The sequence below is a fragment of the Octopus sinensis genome, unplaced genomic scaffold, assembly GCF_006345805.1.
Source record: "Octopus sinensis unplaced genomic scaffold, ASM634580v1 Contig14489, whole genome shotgun sequence".
Lineage (NCBI taxonomy): Eukaryota > Metazoa > Mollusca > Cephalopoda > Octopoda > Octopodidae > Octopus > Octopus sinensis.
In genome coordinates this window covers 16,113-40,000 of record NW_021833255.1, presented here as the reverse complement: position 1 = coordinate 40,000, position 23,888 = coordinate 16,113, and the positions used below count along the sequence as shown (strand labels likewise).

General features: G+C 34.2%; 3 protein-coding genes across 3 annotated transcripts in view; all 3 read right to left on the bottom strand.

The window, feature by feature from the left end:
- The window catches only part of LOC115230097 (uncharacterized transporter slc-17.2-like), a 12,752-nt gene extending 976 nt beyond the window's left edge, over positions 1 to 11,776 (bottom strand). Inside the window, exons 1-2 of the mRNA XM_029800323.2 lie at positions 11,571 to 11,776; positions 1 to 2,111 (exon numbers count right to left, since the gene is read on the bottom strand). The exon at positions 1 to 2,111 is cut by the window's left edge and continues 976 nt beyond it. Of these exons, the coding sequence (XP_029656183.1) occupies positions 1 to 643 (643 nt within the window). The 5' untranslated portion in view covers positions 644 to 2,111; positions 11,571 to 11,776. The remainder of the gene's footprint in view (positions 2,112 to 11,570) is intronic.
- A 715-nt stretch (positions 11,777 to 12,491) lies between these two features.
- LOC115230092 (uncharacterized transporter slc-17.2-like) lies at positions 12,492 to 15,916 on the bottom strand. The gene is made up of 2 exons (XM_029800319.1): positions 14,814 to 15,916; positions 12,492 to 12,618 (listed from the first exon to the last, which is right to left on the bottom strand). Exons 1-2 carry the CDS (start codon positions 15,914 to 15,916, stop codon positions 12,492 to 12,494), a joined length of 1,230 nt encoding a protein of 409 aa, XP_029656179.1.
- Positions 15,917 to 22,887: 6,971 nt separating this feature from the next.
- On the bottom strand, positions 22,888 to 23,558 carry LOC115230091 (sialin-like). The gene has a single exon (XM_036499504.1). It carries the CDS (start codon positions 23,530 to 23,532, stop codon positions 22,996 to 22,998), a length of 537 nt encoding a protein of 178 aa, XP_036355397.1. The 5' UTR covers positions 23,533 to 23,558; the 3' UTR covers positions 22,888 to 22,995.
- Positions 23,559 to 23,888: the final 330 nt, after the last annotated feature.

Sequence of the window (23,888 nt, the reverse complement as noted above, 5' to 3'; positions counted from 1 at the left end):
CAGTCCAGCCATAAGAAAACATACCGAAATTAATAGCCCATACGGCAGGTGAGAAAATCAGTCGTCGCCAAGGCAGATTCTTGACTACATTTTCACTTACTATAGTCCTTTTTAAGTAAGAACGTTCTTCTTCGCTGATTGTGGGATGGACGTCTGGATTATCATAAACAATGTAAAACCATACACAACTAAATACCAACGATATTCCACCAAATATATAAAATATGGAACCCCATCCATTATCAAATCCATAAACACAAAGAAAACCAGATATTGAAAGACCTACAATACTACCTATAAACTGACCAGCAAATGAAAACCCAATCAAAGAACTGATTTCTTTTGGAGGGCCCCAACGTCCAAATAAGGACTGAATTGATGGGGGCACCGCTGACGATGCCATGCCAGTTAATATCCTTAGAAAAAGTGTAAAGTAACCACTAATTCGAGATAAACTTGGGTAAAGAATGGTCAAAATTGATGCTATGAGAAGTGAACCTCCAAGAACCCTTTTCCCACCATATTTATCTGCCAATACACCACCCAAAATATTAGTTGCTATATACCCATAGAAGTACCCTGCCAACATATTCGATTGTAGAGCATCGCTCCATTCGAACTCTCCTTCATAGTTTTGATTCATAGAATATTGTCCGAAGTAGAACACTCTCGGTTGTTTGCAGTAATGTTAACCTTCTCAGTTGTACGATTGAGTGGTTTCAACATACAAACAAAAGCCATGCTTAGATCAACTCTTAATGTTTGCATCAGAAGAAAAGCAACAGTACAGGCATAACATAATCTCCATCGACATGAAGTGTAATGTTTCACCCATCTGATAAACCTCGACATTTTCTCTTGAACTTCAGGTTTTCCAGATTCTCACAAAGTTTCGATTGACGCTTAGAATCTGAAATTATATCAATCGATGAGGAATCTAACATACACTAACAAACAATTGTAGCACTTCAATAACGTACCTCTAGTACATTTTGGGTAGAGTTAATGTTCACGGTAAATTAGTACATTTTTTATCGATAAACATATACGTTATTTTCGAATCAATCATAACTCAAGTAAATATACACATTAATTGCTTTGTTAACTTCCATTTGGTTCTTTGGTTTGTATAAAATCAATTTCGATTGACGTTTAGAATCTGAAATTATACCAATCGATGAGGAATCTTAACATACACTAACAAACAATTGTAGCAGTTCAATAAGTAATAACTTTGATTAGGTTGCGTTATTGCCTTCTCTGAAATTACTTATTATATAACAGATCTTTGTTTTCTCAAGTGTGTTTTGCATAGAATAAAATGTGTTCTTCCAAAATTATGAACAAAATGTCTTTTGTACAGTACAGTTAGAATTATAGGGTCACAGTAAATTAGTACACTTTTTTTATCGAGAAACATGTACTTTACTTTGCAATTACTATAAATTCAAGTAACAATATTCATCAGTTATGGAGTTTGTTAACTGAGGTTCTCTTTTATTTCGGAATAGAAAATGTCAAGTTAAGGCGAAAATGCAATAAAATAAGTAAAGAAACAGGGCTGTGACAGAAACCTGCAGAGAATAAAGGTTCAAGGATTTGACTATTTGAGACAGGAATTAACACCATCATGCCCGAATCCTTCTGTATCTACTGTAAATCTGAGACTTTACAAATGCATAAGAAACAGCTGAAGGATATTTGAGATCCAATTAAGTATTACAAAATGAGTTTTCAATTCCAGTTGGTTCTTTGGTTTTTATAATAACATTTTATAGTAAAATATCAGTGCGTACGTCATAGATAGTGGTAGTAAACTCCAAGAGAGATCAGTCTGCAATATGGTCTAAATTCTTTGATTTGTTTAAGTATAATTAATATTAGTTTAGAAAACTTGTATGTTTCGGGTTTACGATGTAGTTTCTATTGCATGTTGAGTGATGCCATGTAATCCAGACGTTCAGAAACCGAAGATCCAGCAGCAGGAAATATTAGTTCTATGACGAATATCGTTGAATAGAATTGGTGACGCTGAGAAAGAATATTCGAGTAATTCTTCACGCCTCTTTATGATTTTAATTCAGGCCAAGAATGGATCCGTTGTATAGGCCCTGTATCAATATAAAGAAATTAAATATTAACTGATGGGATCACATATGTATGCACACACACACACACAGAAAGATATATATATATATATATATATATATAGGCAAGGAAAAATTATAAAAAGGCAGAATGCTAAATTGAAAGAAAATTTTTTATGAAAATGGGTGTATGGAAAATTTTGAAAAATTGATAAAATATATATATATTAATTCAAACCGGTTTTCGTCACAATGTGACTTTTCAAGAATTGTAAATAAAATTTTTTTTTAAATTTGAGGAGGGGGAAAAAAGAAAATTACATTGTTTTTTGCAAAAAAATAATAATAAATATATACAAAAAAAATAATAATAAAAATGTAGTGTCATATATATAACTTAGAATAACTTAGAAAGGTTTTGCCCAGTATTGGCCCAGGCCATGTCTAACTTAATAGCGCCACCTGGTGAAGTCTTTCAATTCAGGATTTGGGCACCAAGGCCCATTCGAGCAGAGAGTTATTGTTTGCGGAGACATATCCGGGTGTGGGTAGTTTGTCCGGGACTGTTTGAAGGAATTTGTCCAAAATCTTCTTGAATTTTGTGTGGTCAGTTTCTGTTTTGACGTGTCTTAGTGTAATGTTGAAGAAGGCGGGTCCAATTGCGGTGAAATAATTGTGCCACAATGTTGTTATGAGATGCGATTGAGATTTTTGTTGTGGACGGATGGCACGGGGTCCAAGTCTTGGATGTATTTTGAAGGTGATACTAATATCATTTGGACAGTGCTGATGGAATATTTTCCACGTCATACAGATAATGTAGCGTTCACGGCGTCGTTGGAGTGAATACAGTTTCAGCTTTTCCAGTCGATCCCAGTAGTCAAGGTCTGACATGCCATCTATCTTTTTCGTGATTGACCTTTGGGGAGCTTCAACTTTCATAATATTCCGTTTCGTGTAGGGAGACCACAGTGGACAGCAGTATTCAAGGTGAGGTCGGGAAAAGGTGGAGAAGAGAAGGATAATGGTGTGGGAATCTCTCGACTGGAAGGTTCTGAGAATCCAGGAACACATTCTGCGGGCCATGTCAACTTTGCTGCTTATATGTGTAGCCCAGCTTATGTTGTTGTCCACAGTTACTCCCAAGTCTCTGCTGTTGTTAGACGCCATGAGAGTTTCACCAGAAGGAAGGGAGTATGGGAGTTTCAGAGCGTCCTCCCTTCCAAAGTGGATCAATTCGAATTTGTCTTCGTTTAGCAACATGTTGTTCTTTTCCGCCCATTGGACAACAGCCAGTAGGTCTGACTGAAGGTTTATCCGGTCATCCACGACATTGATGACCTTCTGGAGCTTGGAATCATCAGCAAAAATTCTGATGTTACTGTGTTTGATGATGTCAGTGATGTCATTAATGTAGATGATGAAGAGAAGTGGGCCCAACACAGTGCCTTGTGGGACACCACTGCTGACTTTGGCTGGGCTGGATTTGACTCCTTCGACTACAACATGTTGGGTTCTGTTAGACAGGAAGCACTTGATCCACTGCAGCAGCTTTCCAGTGACACTAATATTGGACAGCTTTCTCAAAAGGATCTTATGATCAACCCTGTCAAAGGCCTTGCTGAAATCAAGGTAGATAACATCAGTGTTGGAACCCTCTCCCAAGGCTCTCAAAATGTCATCGAAGTGATGCAGTAGCTGTGTCAGGCAATCCCTTCCATTACGGAATCCATACTGGTTGGAGTTCAGCATATTATGACTCTCAAGGAAGTGAGTCATACGCGATCTCACCACTCTCTCAAATACCTTAATGATATGAGAGGTGAGTGAGATTGGACGGTAATTCACGGCAAGAGATTTGTTTCCTTTTTTGAAAACTGGGACAACAGACTGGGATAGAAGGTTTTCTGGTATATATCCAGCATCCAGTGAGTTCCGCCACAGATTGGCTAGAGGAGGTGCAAGTTGGTGTTGACACATCTTCAAGACACAAGCAGGGAACCTATCGGGACCTACTGCTGAATTATGCTTCATTTCCTTTATTGCTGCTAAGACATCAGGAGCGCCAAAGGTTATGTCCGATAAAGTGTATTGGGGAGTAACATCAGTGATACAGCCCAGATCAGCCATATCAGGATTGCTGAAAACAGAGCAGTATTGTTTTTGCAACATCTCTCCCTGGTTTTGGCATTGTCTTGAAGAGTACGATTTTCATCAATCAGAGGGCCAACAGTAGAGCCAGTAACTTTGTGTTGTTTTGCAAATGAGAAGGACACTTTGGGATTAAGTTTGATCTTCTCAATGGCCCAGGCCTCTTCAGCTCTTCTCTGACTATTGATGATAGACATCATGTTGTTTTAGAGGTTATGTTTTTTTAATCTCTAGTGACGTGATGGCAGTCAGGTTGGTGTGTTGCTGTTGGCAGTATTTTAGCTTGTTGATTTTTTTGTTGATTCTTTTAATTTTCCTGATGAGAGTTTTTTCTATTTCTGGGGATTCTGCACTTAGATTTGTTTGCAGATCTTAATGGGGTGTGTTTTGCACATATGTTCGTAATGGTGTCTACAAATGACTGCCAGGACTTATTGATGTTTTTTTTTTATGTTAGTGGGTGTGTATGTGTGCGTGAAGGACCAATCGACTTGTGCAAGATCATTACTGATCGCTTCCCAGTTTGCGTTGTGGAAATCCATAGTGTCAAATGGATGGACAGGAGGGATGACATTTGTTTTGCATTTTGGCCGGTGAAATCTCAGATCACAGAGAACCATGTCATGGTCGGAGAGTAGGGTTTTCTCCACTACAATATTATGGATAGTGTCAGTGTGATTGCTGAAAATTAAGTCTAGGACGTTTTTGTGACATCCCGTTGGTTCGAGCACCAGTTGGGACAGGAAAAAATCATCCATGAAATCATGAAGCGATTCCACTGCCTCCCTGTCAGGGGTTGAGGCAGAAGAACCTAGCGGCAGACTGTTTATAGACCAGTCAACTCCAGGGAGATTGAAGTCCCCCATCATTAAGATGTTGTCAGATTGATACTGCTGAATGAAACACTTTATGTTATTGAGGCATTCCTTGAAGCATGGTAGGGGCGTTTGGGGTGGTCTGTAGAGCCCAACTACTGTTAAGTTGTTGGGTTGACTTAATACAGCGACTGCTTCGCAGTATCCATTGGAAAATATGTTCATAACCTCTGTTGAGAAAGAATCATGAACATAAATGGCAGTCCCACCCTTTCTTCTGCCAGCACGATCAGCACGAATGGCTTTGAAATTTTTAACTTTCACCTCGGCTTCCAAGTGGAGGTTACTAAGATGGGTTTCAGTGAGGACGAAGAAAGGGATGTGGTTTGGATGGGTATCGACCCAGTCCTCCAGGAATTTTATCTTCCATTTTTGAGTATTGGTGGAAGGGCTGATGCCTTGGGCATTAAGCAAAAATGTTGAGGCGAGAGTGGATATTTTTAATTGTTTTGGTGTTTTGTTTATTTGATTGCTTTTTTAATGGCATGTGCAGTGGGGTGATAGTGGTGAATGGTGATGGGTGATAGCTCGGATGTTTTTTTTCCAGTTCTTTTGCTAGATTAATTATAGCTAAAAAAGAGAAAGAAGTTTCCTGTCTAGGGAACTGTAGGTGACTGTGGTTGTGGTTATTATTATATGGTTATTGTAGGGAACTGTATGTGACTGTGGTTGTGGTTATTGTTATATGAGTCGTAGGTTTTTTTGTTTTTATTTTTACTTTTATAATCAATTGTCCGACGAGTCCCCGGGAGATGGGTAAAGGGGTAATCTCTGTGCAAACACAATCTGTCTCGCTGGGAATAGCGGCAGATTTGAGGATTCCTTCTTTTAGTTATTGGTGGTTGTGGTGGTGTTGTAATAGAGTATGCATTATGGTGGTAGCTGTTGTAGTTTGTGGGGATATAGCGTTTTGTTCCCGGTAAATGGGTGAATTTGCAGTCGCTATCAGTGCATAATTTATGGCGAAGAGAATATCGGCAAATGATGGGGTTTCGAGTGGGTGTGTAGGTGCGTGTATGAGTTGTAGATGATAGTTTGTTGAGGTTTTGGCGACCTTTGTGACCTGTAGGAGGTAGACTCCTTGAGATAGCATTAGTAGTAGTAGTTGTAGTAGTAGTAGTAGGCAGAAGAGATGATGACAGTGATGATGATTGAGGAGGTGGATTCCATGATATAGCGGTAGACAAAGATGTTTGTGGATAGATAGTGGGTGTAGTACTAGTAGTTGTAAGCAGGGGAGAAGATGTTGACAATGATGATGATTGAGCTGCTGGGGCAGTGAAAGGAAGGGGTGGTGCTTCCTGCTGTGTGACCCTGATGACTGGGGGGGTCAATCGTTTCGTTTAGCAAATCGGCCATTGTAGAAGAATCAAGGAGTGGTTCATACTCTTGTTGTTGCCGCTGTTTGTTGTTGAGGTTGTTGTTGTTGTTGTTGTGCCGGAGATGCGTTCGAAGAGAAAACACATCTCAGTTTATCGAAGTGTTTATTTATTAATTTAAAAGCAACTTCGATTTGTTTTAACTTATTTTGTATCTGCTGTTCAGATCGAGTTTGCAAATGGTGAACTGTTCGTTTAGCAATTTCGTTCAGACACGAAGCTCCTATTCTCTCAGTTTGGGTAAGGCCACGCCATGTGCTGATAAAACGTCGATTTCATTATCAGACCAGTTTTTGTTGGATTTTTGGTGGCTAGCCATTCTGGTGGATATGTTTTATTAAATTTTATTTTGTTACTCTCTTTACTCTTTTACTTGTTTCAGTCATTTGACTGCGGCCATGCTGGAGCACCGCCTTTAGTCGAGCAAATCGACCCCGGGACTTATTCTTTGTAAGCCCAGTACTTATTCTATCGGTCTCTTTTTGCCGAACCGCTAAGTGACGGGGACGTAAACACACCAGCATCGGTTGTCAAGCAATGCTAGGGGGACAAACACACACACAAACACACACACATACACACACATATATATATATATATACATATATACGACGGGCTTCTTTCAGTTTCTGTCTACCAAATCCACTCACAAGGCATTGGTCGGCCCGGGGCTATAGCAGAAGACACTTGCCCAAGATGCCACGCAGTGGGACTGAACCCGGAACCATGTGGTTGGTTAGCAACCTACTTACCACACAGCCACTCCTGTTCGTTTGTTTTGTTGATTATTTTTATTTACTTTTATTTTTTATTTTATTTTATCTTATTTTTTTTAAGGAGACGTATGTAGAATAGATTGTACAGAATGTTTGATGTAATACTGAGAAATTTGTATTTGAATTATGAGCTTGCAGTTATTTTATCTTTCTTTTCTTTTCTTTTTTTTCCCCTCTTTTTCTAATTTTTAATGTGTGGTTGATCCTTTAGTTATCAGAAGGTGTTGACGAAGTGTATATATAAATAAATACTCTCTCGTAGAAGTGTGTGGTTTTGTTTATTTGGTCGTTTGAAATTTATGAGCATAATTTGTAGTTAAAGAAAAGTCTACTCACGAGTTGGGAAGACGCGTGGTTTCAAATATACAAGAATATATGTGATGGTCAATTTCGTTTGTAGCTGTGAAGCTTGCTGCTGACCGGCGCGGAGAGGAGTAAAGACACGTCTTTATACTTCAGCAATCAGTGTGGATTATGAGCAATCATAATGTATGTATGTATATATACAACTTATAAATAAGGGCAAACGAAAAAGTTTTTTCGTTTGCCCTTATTTATAAGTTGTTTATAATTTAACCTTTAAAGGTATTTTTTAATATGCTGGCCATTGATAAATTTTTTTTCGAAAAAATGTTATCCTACATTAGATATATATAATAAATATTTAATGGTTTATTGAATATAGAGTCTGGTAAGTTACAATTTTATTTATATTATATATTTTGTTATATTTCAGTTATAATTTCGTTAAATTATAATTTTGTTATATTAATCTATTTGTATGTAATCTCTTTATATTTGAAATAGACTTATTTAGTTGTTTATTTAATCTATTTTATTTAATATAGAAGTATAGATTAGTAGATTAATTATTTAGATTAAACTTAATGTTTACCTCTATTTTGTATTGTAGTATGAATATAGACATTTATATACGTATTTATTATACGATATATGAGGTAGTGTGTGTATGTATATATGTGTATATGTTGATGTGCGTGTATATATATGTATATACATTTATTTATGTGTGTGTGTATATAGGTGTATGTGTATATATTGAGTATTGTATGTATGTATATGTATGTATGTGTGTGCATATGTGTATGTGTGTATATATATGTGTGTATATATGTATATGTATGTATGTGTGTATGTATGTGTATATGTGTATGTATATGTATGTATATATATATGTATATATATATGTATATATATGTATATGTATATATATTTTTTTATATATTTATGTATACGTAGGTATAGTTATGCTACAAATTTTGATAAGTATTTATAGATTTGGTTATGATCAATAATTTTAGCTTATAACTATAAGAGCAAGGGGAAAGACTTTATAGTATGATGAGAGGTTACTATATAAAAAAACTTTTTTATATATTTATTAATCATATAAGTTTTTTAGAATATATTTAATAATTAGTGGTTTTTAATCATTTAAATCATTTAATTTATTTTGTATTAAGTATTATTTATCATAGTTATTTTATTAATAAATATTATAGTATAAAGAGATTTTATTCTTTATTTGTGACTTCATTCTATTTACAATGATAAACCATTAATTTTCCCATTCACAATCTCATTGATAAAGCGTATGTTCCTCACGCTTAATGAATTCTTCAACAATTTATTCTTTTTTTTGCTAATAACGTAATTCCACGAGTATTCTTATAAACGCTGTAAAAACGTTTTCCGATTCAAAATTTTAGTTCATTGCTAAACCTCGCTAAGATAAGCATTTATTTATATTTAAGATCTTCAAATTGTATATTTTAATATTGTATAAGTCTTTGGTGTAATAATATTTTCCTTTTGTAAATATCGTTATTTATGTAATGATCTAATTATCGTAATTTTCTATATTATTAGATATTAAATTTAAGTTTATTCGTAAGATACTACTTAGCGATAGATTTGTTATTTGATAGCAAGTATACGAGGTGTATAAAGATAGGCTTTTGTATATACATGTTTTAATAGTATTAATTGTAGTTTTAAATTTATAATTAAATTAGATAAACTTAGATATGTTTCGACTAAAGATTGGTCCAGGCCATGTCTAATTTAATAGCATAACTTAGTTATTTTTTTACATTGATATTCGCTAGTTATTCCCATTGATAATTATATTTATAGTATTTATAGTATTTATTCGATACTATATTACTACGAATTGATTATTTCTATAAGTATTTTACATAAATTTCCGAAAATTCGTTTAAGTTTGTTTATTTGTATTTTGAAATTAGCTATTTCATCTTTAAATATGAAAAATTAATTTATTAGGTTTTTATTATAGGTGCATATATATTTATTTATAGAGATTATTTTAGATCTTAATTATAATATTTATATACATTTATATATTTTCATTGATAATTTATATATAATAGTCATTTTTAAATATTTATGTAATTAGATATAGATTAATACCGATATTAGATTATTGGTGGGTTTCCTACCTTATAAATTAAAATTAATATTTAACATTATAGTCGATTTTGATCTAATCATAATTGTTAAGTTTTATGTTTCTAGTTTGATAATAGAGTTTATTATAAGTAAAATTATTATATTTTTCATATCTTAAAAATATTGTTTAAATATTTCTGATTATATTTTAGAGATTTCAATTAACCTGAAGATTGACTGTAACTATAACTCGAATTATTACGAATTGTACAGCCATGAAACGATCGTAGTGTTTTACTCTTTATCTTTTATTAAACTTTTAATACTTTTGATATATATTTAAAATAATATAAATTAATTAATTTTACGTATTGGCTTATGTTTTTCATTGTTTGATTTGCCTAATAGTGGTTTTATCTCTATTTGCCCGGGTATGTAAGAGCCCCTAGTAGGCAACGACTAATCCCAATCTAGTCCTTTCCCTCTAGGGAACGAAGGCGCATGTATAGGTTGCAATGTCTTCTCTTCACTCGAATACTTCTGTGTATACGATGTTCCTAGCTGTCCCTTTGGGCGATAAAAAGGTCGAGTTGTGTCCCCTAGACAGAAAATGTGTTGCATATAAAAAGCTTAGATTCTCGACCCCATGTCGAATTTATCGATGTTTTTCAGAACTGGGGAAACTTTTCAAAATTTTAGCTGCGTTAGTTTTGAATTATGACATTGGGCTATGTATGTGTTAAGTTTCATCAGAATCGGTTGAAAGCCGTTGTCAGGGTGAGGGTACAAACCTGACAGACACACAGACACACAGACAGACAAACTGCCGTTTATGTATATATATATATATATATATACACGTATATACATACCCACATATATATACACACACACACATATATATATATATATAATATATATATATATATATACAAGTATATACATACCCACATATACACACACACACACACATATATATATATATATCTATATATATATATATATATATATATATATATATATTATATATATATATATATATATATATATTATATATATATATATATATAAGTACATTAAAGGCCTCTAAAAGAAGAAGCAAGTACTAGATACACAAAAAATGGATAAATTCAATGAAATGAAAATCAAAAACGTTTACAAACTTGGCTCATCTTATACTGCAGTTTCGTCTTTTTTTTAGCAGTAAATATAATTTATCTGCCAAGGCTAGACTCTTCAGTAAGCAGCCTTTGTTATCCTAGAAGTACATATCGTTAGAAGCATGTGCGGTTCTACCGACTTGCATTCTCTAACTTTTCAAACCATTGCGCAGACGCAGAACATACCCGACAAACAGAGAGGGTCTACGATCAAAAATTTATCGAGTGATATGTGAACATAGTAAAAAGGTAATAAAATAAATTATTATTACCGGTGATCTAGTACTAGATCACCGGTAATAATAATTTATTTTATTACCTTTTTACTATATATATATATATATATATATATATATATATACACACCCACTAATACACGTAATACTGAAATAGTGGAGAAGATATGATATTGCTGTGGGCTCGCACTAGGCAAAAAGTTAAAACTTTTTTGCCTATGACACTACATGGACCCTAAGTATGGCATGTGTAAAATTTGAATGAAATTGGTTGTGTAGTTTTAGGGATTCACACAGACAGACACACATTCTTTCGTACCAACCAGGATGAAGAGACTCAATCACTCGCTACAGATTTAGTACTCGAATACGAGCTAATTTCGACTACGACAACATACGTCTGTATGTATGTATTTGTGAGCGTATGTTTCGTATATCAGTGTGTATTCGCGTGTATGCTTCTTTTGACTTACCTCTTCTTTGTCATTTTTCTCAAGTTGCTCCTGACCCCTCATATGCAATGCCGAAACTATGACAGATCTGAACAATTTGTATTATTCTCTAATCCTCATCGTTGTTGGAATCCGTTTAGCGTATGCACTTCTCCAGCTTAGGTAAAAACAAAATATCTAATATTCAATTGTTAATCGTCATTAACATCTCCAAGCAAGCTTTAACTTTGCTTCGTCAACGTATTTTACATTGATATATGGCTGAGAATGTGTATATGAATTAATTACATATATCTCAAGGCTATATTTCCCTCTCTTAATTTTTATTATTGCTAATGTTAGCTTTAGTATTTATTTGATTCGAAACTTTTATTCTACTCACACCCTGTTCATACACGTGATAAAGTGTAAATGTTGCTGTCCACCTTTTATTACGATAGCTCATGCATTGGAATATGATTATACGGGTATGTTTATGTGATGTTATCGCTAATTATCACTGATCGTTCTCTTTCTTTAATCTTATGCATTTAATTCTGTATGATCTATTCCGGGCTCTGGCCGGCCCTCTGCTCCACACGTCGACTTGAAAGAGCAGTATTTCTGCAACACGAAAACCTGTCAAACACAAAAAATCTGTCACTATGCAAAAGAAAAGTCGATACATTCTTTATTCTATATACATACAATTTAATTATTGGTTATTCTATTTCTCATGCAAAAAAAAACATGAGAGCCTGAGAAATTTATTTCCTCCGATAGGTGGTATTCAGTGAATGAAGGAATTCGATGTTGCTGTCATCATCTGCGTTTCCTGCCGTGAGGTAGATTTATCCGAAACTCTTGAGGGAAAAAGATACGGTTCTCTTTTAAAGTCACCTACATCCACCTCACGTACGTCTCTCAGGCTTTTGGGGAGAGAATGTTGAAGTGCTGAGCTCTTCAAGTTGTTGTAGTATCTGGCCTGCATCCTGATGACAATGTTGAGGTTTTGGGCACAATGCACACTCTTCTGGTGTCTGTGTAACTTTCAATGACAAAGTTTGATACAGTTCCTTCCAGCATTTTCCTGAAGGCGGGAAAGAGTAAGATGTTAAGATTAAGGGGGTTGATTTAGAAGAAATGAAAATATAGCAAAGAGATAAAGTCAGACATTTTTTAGGAAGAATTTATATTCATAAACATATAAATACATGCAATATGAAGTCGCTTGGCTTAGTGGCTAGAGCATTCGGCTTCCAGTTGTGAGGTTATGATTTCGATTCCCGGACTAGGCTGTGTGTTCTTGAGCAAAATACTTTATTCCACGTAGCTTAAATTGACTTACTTGTACAAAATGAGTTTAGGCGTCATTGATACCATGCTGTATCGGCTTTTTCTTTTCCCTTAGGCAACATGGTATGCATGGGCGACAGCTGGTCTTCTAGAGTGGAACTTCCTGGGTGCAATCCCATAGTCATTCGTTGTTTTTACATTTTTATACATATAAACACACGTACACACGTATATATATATATATAACTTATAAACAAGGGGAAAAGAAAAAAATTCTAATGCCAAAATTTGCCGAAAATAGACAAATCGACAATAACCATATAATTTATCACTATAAGCACGCGTCTCGAAGTAAGCCGACAGAAATTTCTAAAACAAATTCCGTTATTATCGTATCGGTCCCAATTTCAGAGTTAATTCATAAGAATTTTCTCCTCGTCAGTGATAAATGCGGTAAGAAATAAATATAATTCTGTGTATATAAAACAGAATTTGTATCTCATATTACACAGCAAAATAAATTTACTGTGTGACAATGCAATATTTTCCCGTCGTGTGATATTATTTCATAAAGTATACACCTCCACATTTCTGCAACTGATATGACTGGAAGAATTCGGCGATGCTGTCCTTTTTTATAAATAATCGCTTGCAGATGAACACATGTTCAACTGTTAACAATGATCAACAATGATCAAAGGTTCATATTGTGGAGGCACGTGACCTAGTGGTTAGAGCAGCGGACTCGCGGTCGAGGGATCGCGGGTTCGAATCTCAGACCGGACGATGTGTGTGTTTATGAGTGAAACACCAAAGCTCCACGCGGCTCCGGCAGAAGGTATGGCGAACTTCTGCTGACTCTTTCGCCACAACTTTCTCTCACTCTTTCCTCCTGCATCTTGGAGCTCACCTGTGACGGACCGGCGTCCCGTCCAGGTGGGGAACCTATACGCCAAGGAAACCTGGAAACCGGCCCTTATGAGCCAGGCATGGCTCGAGAAGGAACAAACAAAAAAAAACAAAAGTGCTCATGTTATTTGGAAGTCATTAAAATCAGTTGCTTGTATTTTTAAGTGTTACAAAATGTGTTTAACTCTCAAGTTAGAGTAAAAATGAAACAACGGAGTCAAAAATTCTGATACTTTATTTCACATTCTTACATTTATATATAATGTCACTCAGGATACAATTTCTCAGATTATATTATTTCCATCAGACTTTTCTATATGCTCTAAATAACACTCAAGAACATTAGTCAGACAACGAAAAGAATAGTCATATGTTAATCAGTCATGCATCGAGAGTACGATTGTTGAAAGTAGTAGGCCCCAAAACATACAGAAAATATCAAATATTTTTGATATCTCATATTACCTAGATTCAGCCAGTCTTATGTACTTTTCCATGGCGGCGAACATAACAAAAATGACATCACATTCCGAAATTGCTATCAATGCATACATACATACATATATACATATATGCATGCATGGATATGTTAAAAGAAAGCTCCGAGAGAATAGTAACATCGTTCATCAAAGCAATCTATCATGTACCAACCACAGGTTAGTAACTCTCACTTTTAAGAGTCAAATACCTGATGCACAAAAGAGACAGCATTGCAGGAAAAGCAGCAAAATGTGACAACCGATGCAAACTTTGTGGAGTTAGCAAACACATAAATACATATATGATTTTACATGTGGAATCGTGTGTTGAAATAGGCATTGTTATATTTTAGGACGGCCATTTTTATTGGCGGGATGTAACCATATAAACACACGCACTATATATTCGTTCCTCATTTCAAATTTATTATTGCTCTTATTCTGAATCTTTCGTCACAAACCTTGTGACCTCTTCAGCGACTCTGTATCCCACGTATCCTCCTGCTGTCCTGTTCAGTCCATCCTACGTGTCTTCTTCTGTCCTGGGATGGCAAAGTCGTTGAAAAATCAAAGGATATGTGACGAAAGATTTCCGACAAACGGCACTAAAATAAGAACAGCAATGTCTCTGTTGTTGACAAGAACACCACCACTGGTAAATGATAGAGTTATACCACTTAGAATCAAAAGAATACTTATTAGAATGGTTTGGTCACATCTGAGGAATCCGATGGCAATCAACAGACATGCTGAAACAATCAGAGAAACGCTTTGGAATAAAACTCGAACGATACGATTTGAGAGATATTTCTTTGAAAGTATAAAATCTGCAAATCTTCCACACAACGGTAAAGCAATGATTTGACCAATGGCAGGGGCAGACGACATTAAACCATTGGATGTTGTTTTAATGTTTAAGGCTTCCTTCGTATAGAGTGGTAACAACACCTGGAATGTTAAATCTGTCCAACAATAAGCAAAGAAACCGACGATTATCGCCCAAACTGCAGGTGAGGAAAGCATTTCTTTCCAAGGTATTGTTTTAACTAACTTTTCACTTGTTATAGTTTTCTTTAAATAGGAACGTTCTTCTTCACTAATAGTGGGATGGACGTCTGGGCTGTCATAAACCACATAAAACCACACACAACTAAACACCAACGATATTCCACCGAATACATAGAATATAGAACCCCATCCATTATCAAAGCAATAAACACAAAGAAGACCAGAAGATGAAAGACCTACAATACTACCTAGAATTTGACCTGCAAATGCGGAACCAACCAATAAACCTATCTCCTGTGAAGGGCCCCAACGTTCAAATAATGATTGAATTGCAGGGGGCACTGGCCCTGATAGTAAACCGGTTAATATTCTTAGAGCAAGTGTAAAATAAGCACTAACTCCAGATAAACTTGGATGAAGAATGGTTAAAATTGATTTTGATAAAAGCGAAATTCCTAGGACTTTTTTTCCACCATATTTGTCTGCTAAAAGTCCACCCAAAATATTTGTTGCCATATACCCATAGAAGTAACCTGCCAACATGTTGGCTTGTAAGGAGTCGTTCCACTCGAATTCTCCTTCGTAACTTCGGTCTACAGAATGATCGCCTAAACCGGAACACTGTTTGTTGTCTGTGGTAAAATTAAATTCCTCATTTATACGATTAGGTGTTTTCAGCATGCAAACAAAGGCCATGCTTAAATCAACTCTTAATGTTTGCATCAGAAGAAAAGCAACTGTACACGCATAACATAATCTCCATCGACACAAATAATAGCGCTTAATATTACTGAGAAATTTAGACATCATTATGTTATTTCCACTGACTCTTATAATATTGATATGTGATGTAATGTTAAATATTTTATCGCAGATTAAAGGACAACTGCTGCAGTTAAAGAATTTTTATTTCATTGTTTTGTTCAACTGTTTAACGTGAGTTCATTTTATAAAAGATGTTTGTTTTGTTTACAAAGTAAATATTTAATTGAATGTGATGGGGTCTTCAGAAATTAGGACGAAGATGTCATTCGTGCTGTCACATTTCTAAGTGTATTATTACAATGTATAATCGATAAACATGGACGTCATTTACCAATCACTATAAAGGTGTCGATAAACGTCAGTAATGATCATTTGGTAACATGTTTAGCCCGTACTTTATTTACAAATAGAAAACGTTACGTCAAAGCAAGAACGCAATCAAGAATGAAGGTTACTGTGAAAGTGTTGGGTCGTAACAGCAAATTGCGGAGAAAACAGATCCAAGAACTCTTTATACATACAAGAATTAATAGCACCACTTTCAATTCTTTCTCTGTCGTTTGTAAAAATGAAGCCTTATTCTTACATAAGACGCCGTTGAACGTTATTGGGATTCTCCTGGTTTCTGAAATTTCTGCGTTCCATTCCATTGGTTCTTTGATTTCTAAAAGTTCAGTTTGGTGGAAATAGAGAATGGTAGTAAATTCCCAGAGAACTGTGTTTGCAGAACGGTTCGTATTCTTTGATACGTTTGATTATATTTCATATTCGCTCAGTATATATTTGTGGTGCTGCTTAGAATGCTATTTTCTATTCCACGTTGAGTGATTCCCTATATTCAAAATGTGGCAGAAACTGAAGATGCAGTTTTAAGAATAATTACATCAGAAACAATGTTGGTGGAATGAATTGGTAACGTTGGGAAAGAAAGTTCGCAGAGTATTTTTATCTCTATTCCTTGTTTTAGACAAGACTCGATCGATTCCGAATTCCTAGAAATATGTGACCCTGTATCAATGTAAGAAATCAATATTAGATCAATGATATCATCATTAGCTCTCTTTTCGACATTTATCTATTATTGATATTATTGGAAAAAGAATAATGTCTTTTACAATTGTTCTTGCTATATAACTTGTTCATTTTATATGAAAATATATATATATATATATATATATAATATATATATATATATATATATAATATAGTGAATGTTTCTTTCAGTTTGCGTCTACCAAATTCACTTATAAGATTCTGGTCGGTACAAAATACTTGCCCAAGGTGCCCGCAGTGAGACTGAACCCGGAACCATGTGGTTGGGAAGCAAGCGTCTTACCACACACCCACTCCTGCGCCTACATATATATATAGAGAGAGAGACAGACAGACAGACACAGACAGACAGACAGAGACAGAGATAGAGAGATAGATAGATAGATAGATAGATAGATAGATAGATAGATAGATAGATAGATAGATAGATAGATGATAGATAGATAGATAGATAGATAGATAGATAGACGCTGCATATGCATTGAATGCAAATCTATCGAAAGGCAATCAATTTAAAATTGAAGAAGTACTCAACACATTAAAAATAGGTTAAGTTGTTAATTTTTAGCTACGATCAATTGTACGATCTACCTCGGATTTTTACAGGTCGTCGACCTCATCAGGTTGCTGGCTTGAGGGTAAATATATGCAAATATATATATATATATGTGCATATATACATCTACTATTTCTTGTAGCGTGTAAAAACTGTCTGCTGGCGGTGGTTTTCTCTTATGTTTAAATGTAAACTATTTTATATTGAGAATATGTTGTCTATTGACATTTTAAACTTGCTAGGCGACTGTAGTGAAATTTCTAAAAAGAAAACACACTAGCCTATATTTTACGTATATATATTATATATATATATATATATATATATATATATATATATATATATAATATATATATATATTTATACTTATATAAATTTATGAATATATAGCTGTAAGGAGCAGTTTATTTGCATTATTTTTTTTTAAATTTTTATTTTACATATTGATGTATATTATTTTGTTCGAAATTCGTGTTCCCATTTGTATAATTAATAAATGATGTGAAATTGTAATATCCGTAATATCCGTAAGTTGATGATCGAAATGAATTTGTTCCTCCATTTTCTTATTTGTATTATGAATTTACGGTAAAATATTTTTTACCTTCACCCATTCAATAAAATAAATGAATTAATTGCATTGCAATTATAAGCATTTATGTATTTAGTATTTGGGTACTTCACCAGCAGTATATTGGATAACTGATATCCCATAGTGGGTTACTTTCATAACCCCTATCTTACTTTGTACTATATGTATATATATATATATATACTTATATAAATTTATGAATATATATATATATACTTATATAAATTTATGAACATGTATATATACTTATATAAATTTATGAATATATATATATATACTTATATAAATTTATGAATATATATAATATATATATATATATATATATATATTATATATATATATATATACTTATATAAATTATGAACATATATATATACTTATATAAATTTATGAATATATATATATATACTTATATAAATTTATGAATATATATATATATATATATACTTATATAAATTTATGAATATATATGTATGTATTTAGGTTTGAATGTATGTAGCAATATAATCGCCTGAAACAAATATTCATTGAAAAATTGTATAACCAAAAGATTTTTACGCTTAATCAAAAGTAATGTACATACCGTGTGATGGACGTGTTCATATGAAAGTTGTACTAACCACTAAACTGTTGGGGCCTCTTCTACAACGACTATTCATATATTTTTAGCGTGTAGTAATATGTATACGCCCACCCACATACACACCCATATACACACACACATATAAGCACATACACACATGCACGCATATGTATGTGTAAATAAGTTTACACCCATAAGTCAACAGATGATGTCTAGAAATTGTTGGTATAGAAAACACTCTGTAGTGAACTTAGACCCGATGTCTTGACGAGGGACTAATTCTTCGGGGTAACTTTGTGGCAATAAGTGGAATCAAGGAATCAAAGTGATGCATGGATACATAGATTGAGATTCGTATACATATTTATTATTATTATTATTATTATTATTATTATTATTATTATTATTATTACTTTTTTTCTTCTTTCAAATTTGCTTCCATTTCTTGCCGAGTCTCTTCCGACTCCTAGGCAAAAGAACTCATAGTAGGCCATTAAACCAAACTCAATAGTTCGTTCATTTTTTTTTTTTTTTAAGTTAATTAAAATACATGAGCAGCAACAGTCTCACATCGACAATGCTCTTCTCAATACGTGTGATGTACCAGTTAAGACAATCTTTTGCACTTCTCGCAGGGATGGTAAGCCAGGGATCATTCTCATATAATTTTCGGTTCCCTTCTTGATCATTCCTAGTGCTCCTACGATCACTGGTATTGTAACCGCCATTATTATTATATTATCATTATCATTATATTTTATATTATTATTATTATTATTATTATTATTATATTATTATTATTATTATTATTATTATTATTATTATTATTATTATTATATTATTATTATCATTATCATTATTATTATTATTATTATTATTATTATTATTATTATTATTATTATTATTATAATTATTTATTATTATTATATTATTATTATTATTATGTTGAGTGAGCGAGTAGAGCATGCCATCAAAGTGACACTGGGGAAAATATACGAAGCCCAGTATACCCATCATGACTACCCGTCTGATAAAGGTACACCAGGCACATGCATCACAACCATATGTGCGCGGCATGGTGATCTCATATCAAGAAACAGCACATGACCTTGCAGGTGGAGCAGTTAGAATTTTCTTCAGATCGAGTAACCCATCCTGCTCAAATGGTCCCTGAATAAGGGTTGTTTAAGGACGTTGAACGAAATACCCATGTTTCCAGAGGTGATTATTCAAACCCCAACGAATCCTTCTCAACACATGGCTATGATGCTCCCCCACTACTTCTGCTCGTGATCAGAGATGCACATATCGTCAGCCACTAAGGGACATGCTCAACTGGTTACGGTCAAACAACTGACAAGCAAATCTGTGGTATTGAGCAGAATATTTGCTGTAGCCCATCTTTTATACCAAGACAAAACAATGTACATCAACACTTCCAGTCAGTTAAGATCAGAAGCCATGAGAGCCACTGCCTGATATATATATATATATATATATATATATATATATATATATATGTGGTGTGTGGTGTGTGTGTTGTGTGTGCGTGTGTGTACATATATATATACATATATATATATATATATATATATAATATATATATATATATATATATATAATTATATATATATATATATATATTATATATAAGCTAGTATTATTATTATTATTATGTATGTAAATATGGGAATGTAATTTTTCTTACCTGAAGCCTTCCTTTTAAATTAGGGCTCCCTCCCATGATAGGTATGCATCGTCATGGCCGTGTATAAGAATCCTTTTTGATACGTTCTTTGACAAGTTTCTATCGTGATATATAAACCCACATAAGGACAATAGGGTGGGTGGTGAGACAAACAGACAGACTGGCAGACAGATAGGTAAGTAGATAGATAGATAGATAGATAGATAGATAGATAGATAGATAGATAGATAGATAGATAGATAGATAGATAGATAGATAGATAGATAGATAGATAGATAGATAGATAGACAGGCAGAGAGACACATACATACATACATACATACATACATACATACATACATACATACATACATAATCAGCTGCTCAACGCAAACATCCAGACAGATGTGTGATACAAAAAAGCTCTTCTTCAGAAATAGAGGAAAGTCCAAGAGAAAGAAAGACGGAGGAAGAAATATATATATAAAAGAGAAATTATAGAAGGCAATCAAGGCAATCAATATAAATTCCAAAGCAGAATTTAAAACATACACCCTTGGATTTTTGTCTCAATGTTTATCACCTCTCCATGGGGTACCTGAACCCAACGTACAAGATGCATAGTTTTGAAACATAACTTTTACATGTAGCTTTATTCACTTATTTATACAGAGATCAAAGAGGAAAAGGATCCCATCAACTTTAAACGGAGTCTAGATAGATTCCTTCAAGGAATACCTGATAAGCCACCCATAACTGGATACAACTCACCCAACAAAAACTCACTACTTGAATGGACCATAAACAAAACTTGACTTAAACAGGATTCAGATAATCCAATCAGGTGGTGCTATTAAGTTAGACATGGCCTGGACCAATCTTTGGTTGAAACATATCTAAGTTTATCTAAGTTTATATCAATTTATATGTATATTTATTTATTTTGTTGTGTGCTTTAAACTTTGTTTCGGAATTTGTATTGACTCCCTAGCTGTTTTCCTTCTATAATTTCTCTTATCCTCCGATTTAGCTCGCAATGGGCACCTCTTAATACAGCCCTTACATTGTGAAGTATACTTAAAATCATCACGCTTTCTCTGTTAGGCTGTTTATTTTTATTTTTACGTAGATTTCAAATTGCCAAAACCTAGGGGTTTCTATAGTATTTTTCTTCTTTTTTATAAACTAAATTAATTATTCAATAACGTTGCTCGTGATTCAATGAATGGACGTCGAAACTTAAATTTGGTTTCGCGTTTCTTTTTGTTACTATTTTTAACGGCTAAAATTTTTTTCAGATGTTCAGTTAAAATTTCACCAATATGGATTATCTAGAAAATGTTGTGTTGACATAAATTTTCCTACGTATTATAATTAATTTTAATAATATTGTCTGTGTGTGCATGTGTGTGCGCATATGTGTGCGCGTGTGGATATATATGTATGTATGTATATATTAATGCAATTGAGACAACTTGGATTTTAAAGGTGTCATCTAAAATAAAGATCAATAAGTATCAGGAATGTTGCCATAGTAACGACGCTAAAGCACGCAGAGTAAAGCCACTTGGCAGAAGTTGACCGTGAACTTTGCTGTGCATGTGCACTAAGTTTTAATGTTCTAGCTTGTCTCTGCTGTTTACAGCAGTGCTTGGAAGGAAGGTGTGTAGCGTGTGATCGTCGTATTGACCATGGCAGAGAAAGTTGTCATGGTGATACCTGCTCAGAGGCCAACGCAAAGTTGCAGAAAGTATATGGAGAGGAGTGTATAAGCCGCACACAAATATAGGAGTGGCTCAGACGTTTCCAAGATGGTCGAAAAAGATGTCAATGGTGACGAACGTTCTGGGAGAACCGTAACCAGCAGAACTGAGAAAACATCTCAGGTGTTCAGTGAAGGTTTAGCTATGAGACGCGAGTCTGCCAAGTTTGTTCAAAAACTGCTTTTAGCTGACCAAAAAGACACTCGGGTTTCAGTTGCAGTAGATCCCTTTGATTGTGTCGAGAACGAGGAAAAGTTTATGATAAATTTGCGGAATTTATGTATGTGTGTATACACCTAATATTTGTAATATATAAGCGTGTGTGTGCGTGTGTGTGTGTGCGTGTGTGTGTGTGCGTGTGTGTGTGTGTTTGTGTGTGTGTGTTGTGTGTGTGTGTTTGTGTGTTGTTTATGTATCTGTGTCTGCTCAATCTGTAAACCCCTCAAGTGACGGAAGGAGAATGAATTGCAGGAGTAGGTCGAAGAAGCGCAGCAACAACCGAAAAAGTGCCGAACTGAGAAACGTATGGTCTGAGATACAGAAACCGATATAGGATCGACGACATGACACTAGTGTGATATTTACAAATGGCCTTATTTACCAAAATAATAATTACATATTAACACATATATTGACATATTGATAAAATTAAATTATTGGTGATTACAAAATATCGTTTATCATTGAATTATTCACTGCTGAAGATAATATTTTGAAATGGTTAGTACAATTCTTAAATTTGTTGTATATAAATTTACGTTCACTCTTCTTGAAGGTTAAATTTTTTCATTCATTTTTGTCTCTCTTGGTTTGACAGACGATCCGGATTCTTCTGAAATTGCCCAATCTTGGATTTCTCCTCTTGCCAATATCACATATAATATCGCACCAGCTACACATACAGCAGCACATAAGGCGAACACGATCTGCCATTCTTGTTGTGTACCGTTTGGGGTTAAAGCTTTTGTAGATAAGGAACTAAAACTTCCAAACAATACGGCAAACGTGTTACCAATTCCAAATATAATACCAGCATAATTTGGAGCAATGTCTCTGTTGTTGACAAGAACACCGCCACTGGTAAATGATAGAGTTATACCACTTAGAATCAAAAGAATACTTATTAGAATGGTTTGGTCACATCTGAGGAATCCGATGGCAATCAACAGACATGCTGAAACAATCAGAGAAACGCTTTGGAATAAAACTCGAACGATACGAGTTGAGAGATATTTCTTTGAAAGTATAAAATCTGCAAATCTTCCACACAACGGTAAAGCAATGATTTGACCAATGGCAGGGGCAGACGACATTAAACCATTGGATGTTATTTTAATGTTTAAGGCTTCCTTCGTATAGAGTGGTAACACACCTGGAATGTTAAATCTGTCCAACAATAAGCAAGAAACCGACGATTATCGCCCAAACTGCAGGTGAGGAAAGCATTTTTTCCAAGGTATTGTTTTAACTAACTTTTCACTTGTTATAGTTTTCTTTAAATAGGAACATTCTTCTTCACTAATAGTGAATTCTCGAATTCTCCTTCGTAACTTCGGTCTACAGAATGATCGCCTAAACCGGAACACTGTTTGTTGTCTGTGGTAAAATTAAATTCCTCATTTATACGATTAGGTGTTTTCAGCATGCAAACAAAGGCCATGCTTAAATC

What these genes read in the sequence shown, in the direction of transcription:
- LOC115230092 (XM_029800319.1), bottom strand. Translation starts at nt 15,916, where the DNA reads ATGGCCTTTGTTTGCATGCTGAAAACACCTAATCGTATAAATGAGGAA. An exon ending in GCTGTTCTTATTTTAGTGCC is followed by an intron (nt 12,619 to 14,813) that starts GTTTGTCGGAAA and finishes TCCCGCCTTCAG; the next exon opens with GAAAATGCTGGAAGGAACTG.
- LOC115230091 (XM_036499504.1), bottom strand. Translation starts at nt 23,532, where the DNA reads ATGTCGTCTGCCCCTGCCATTGGTCAAATCATTGCTTTACCGTTGTGT.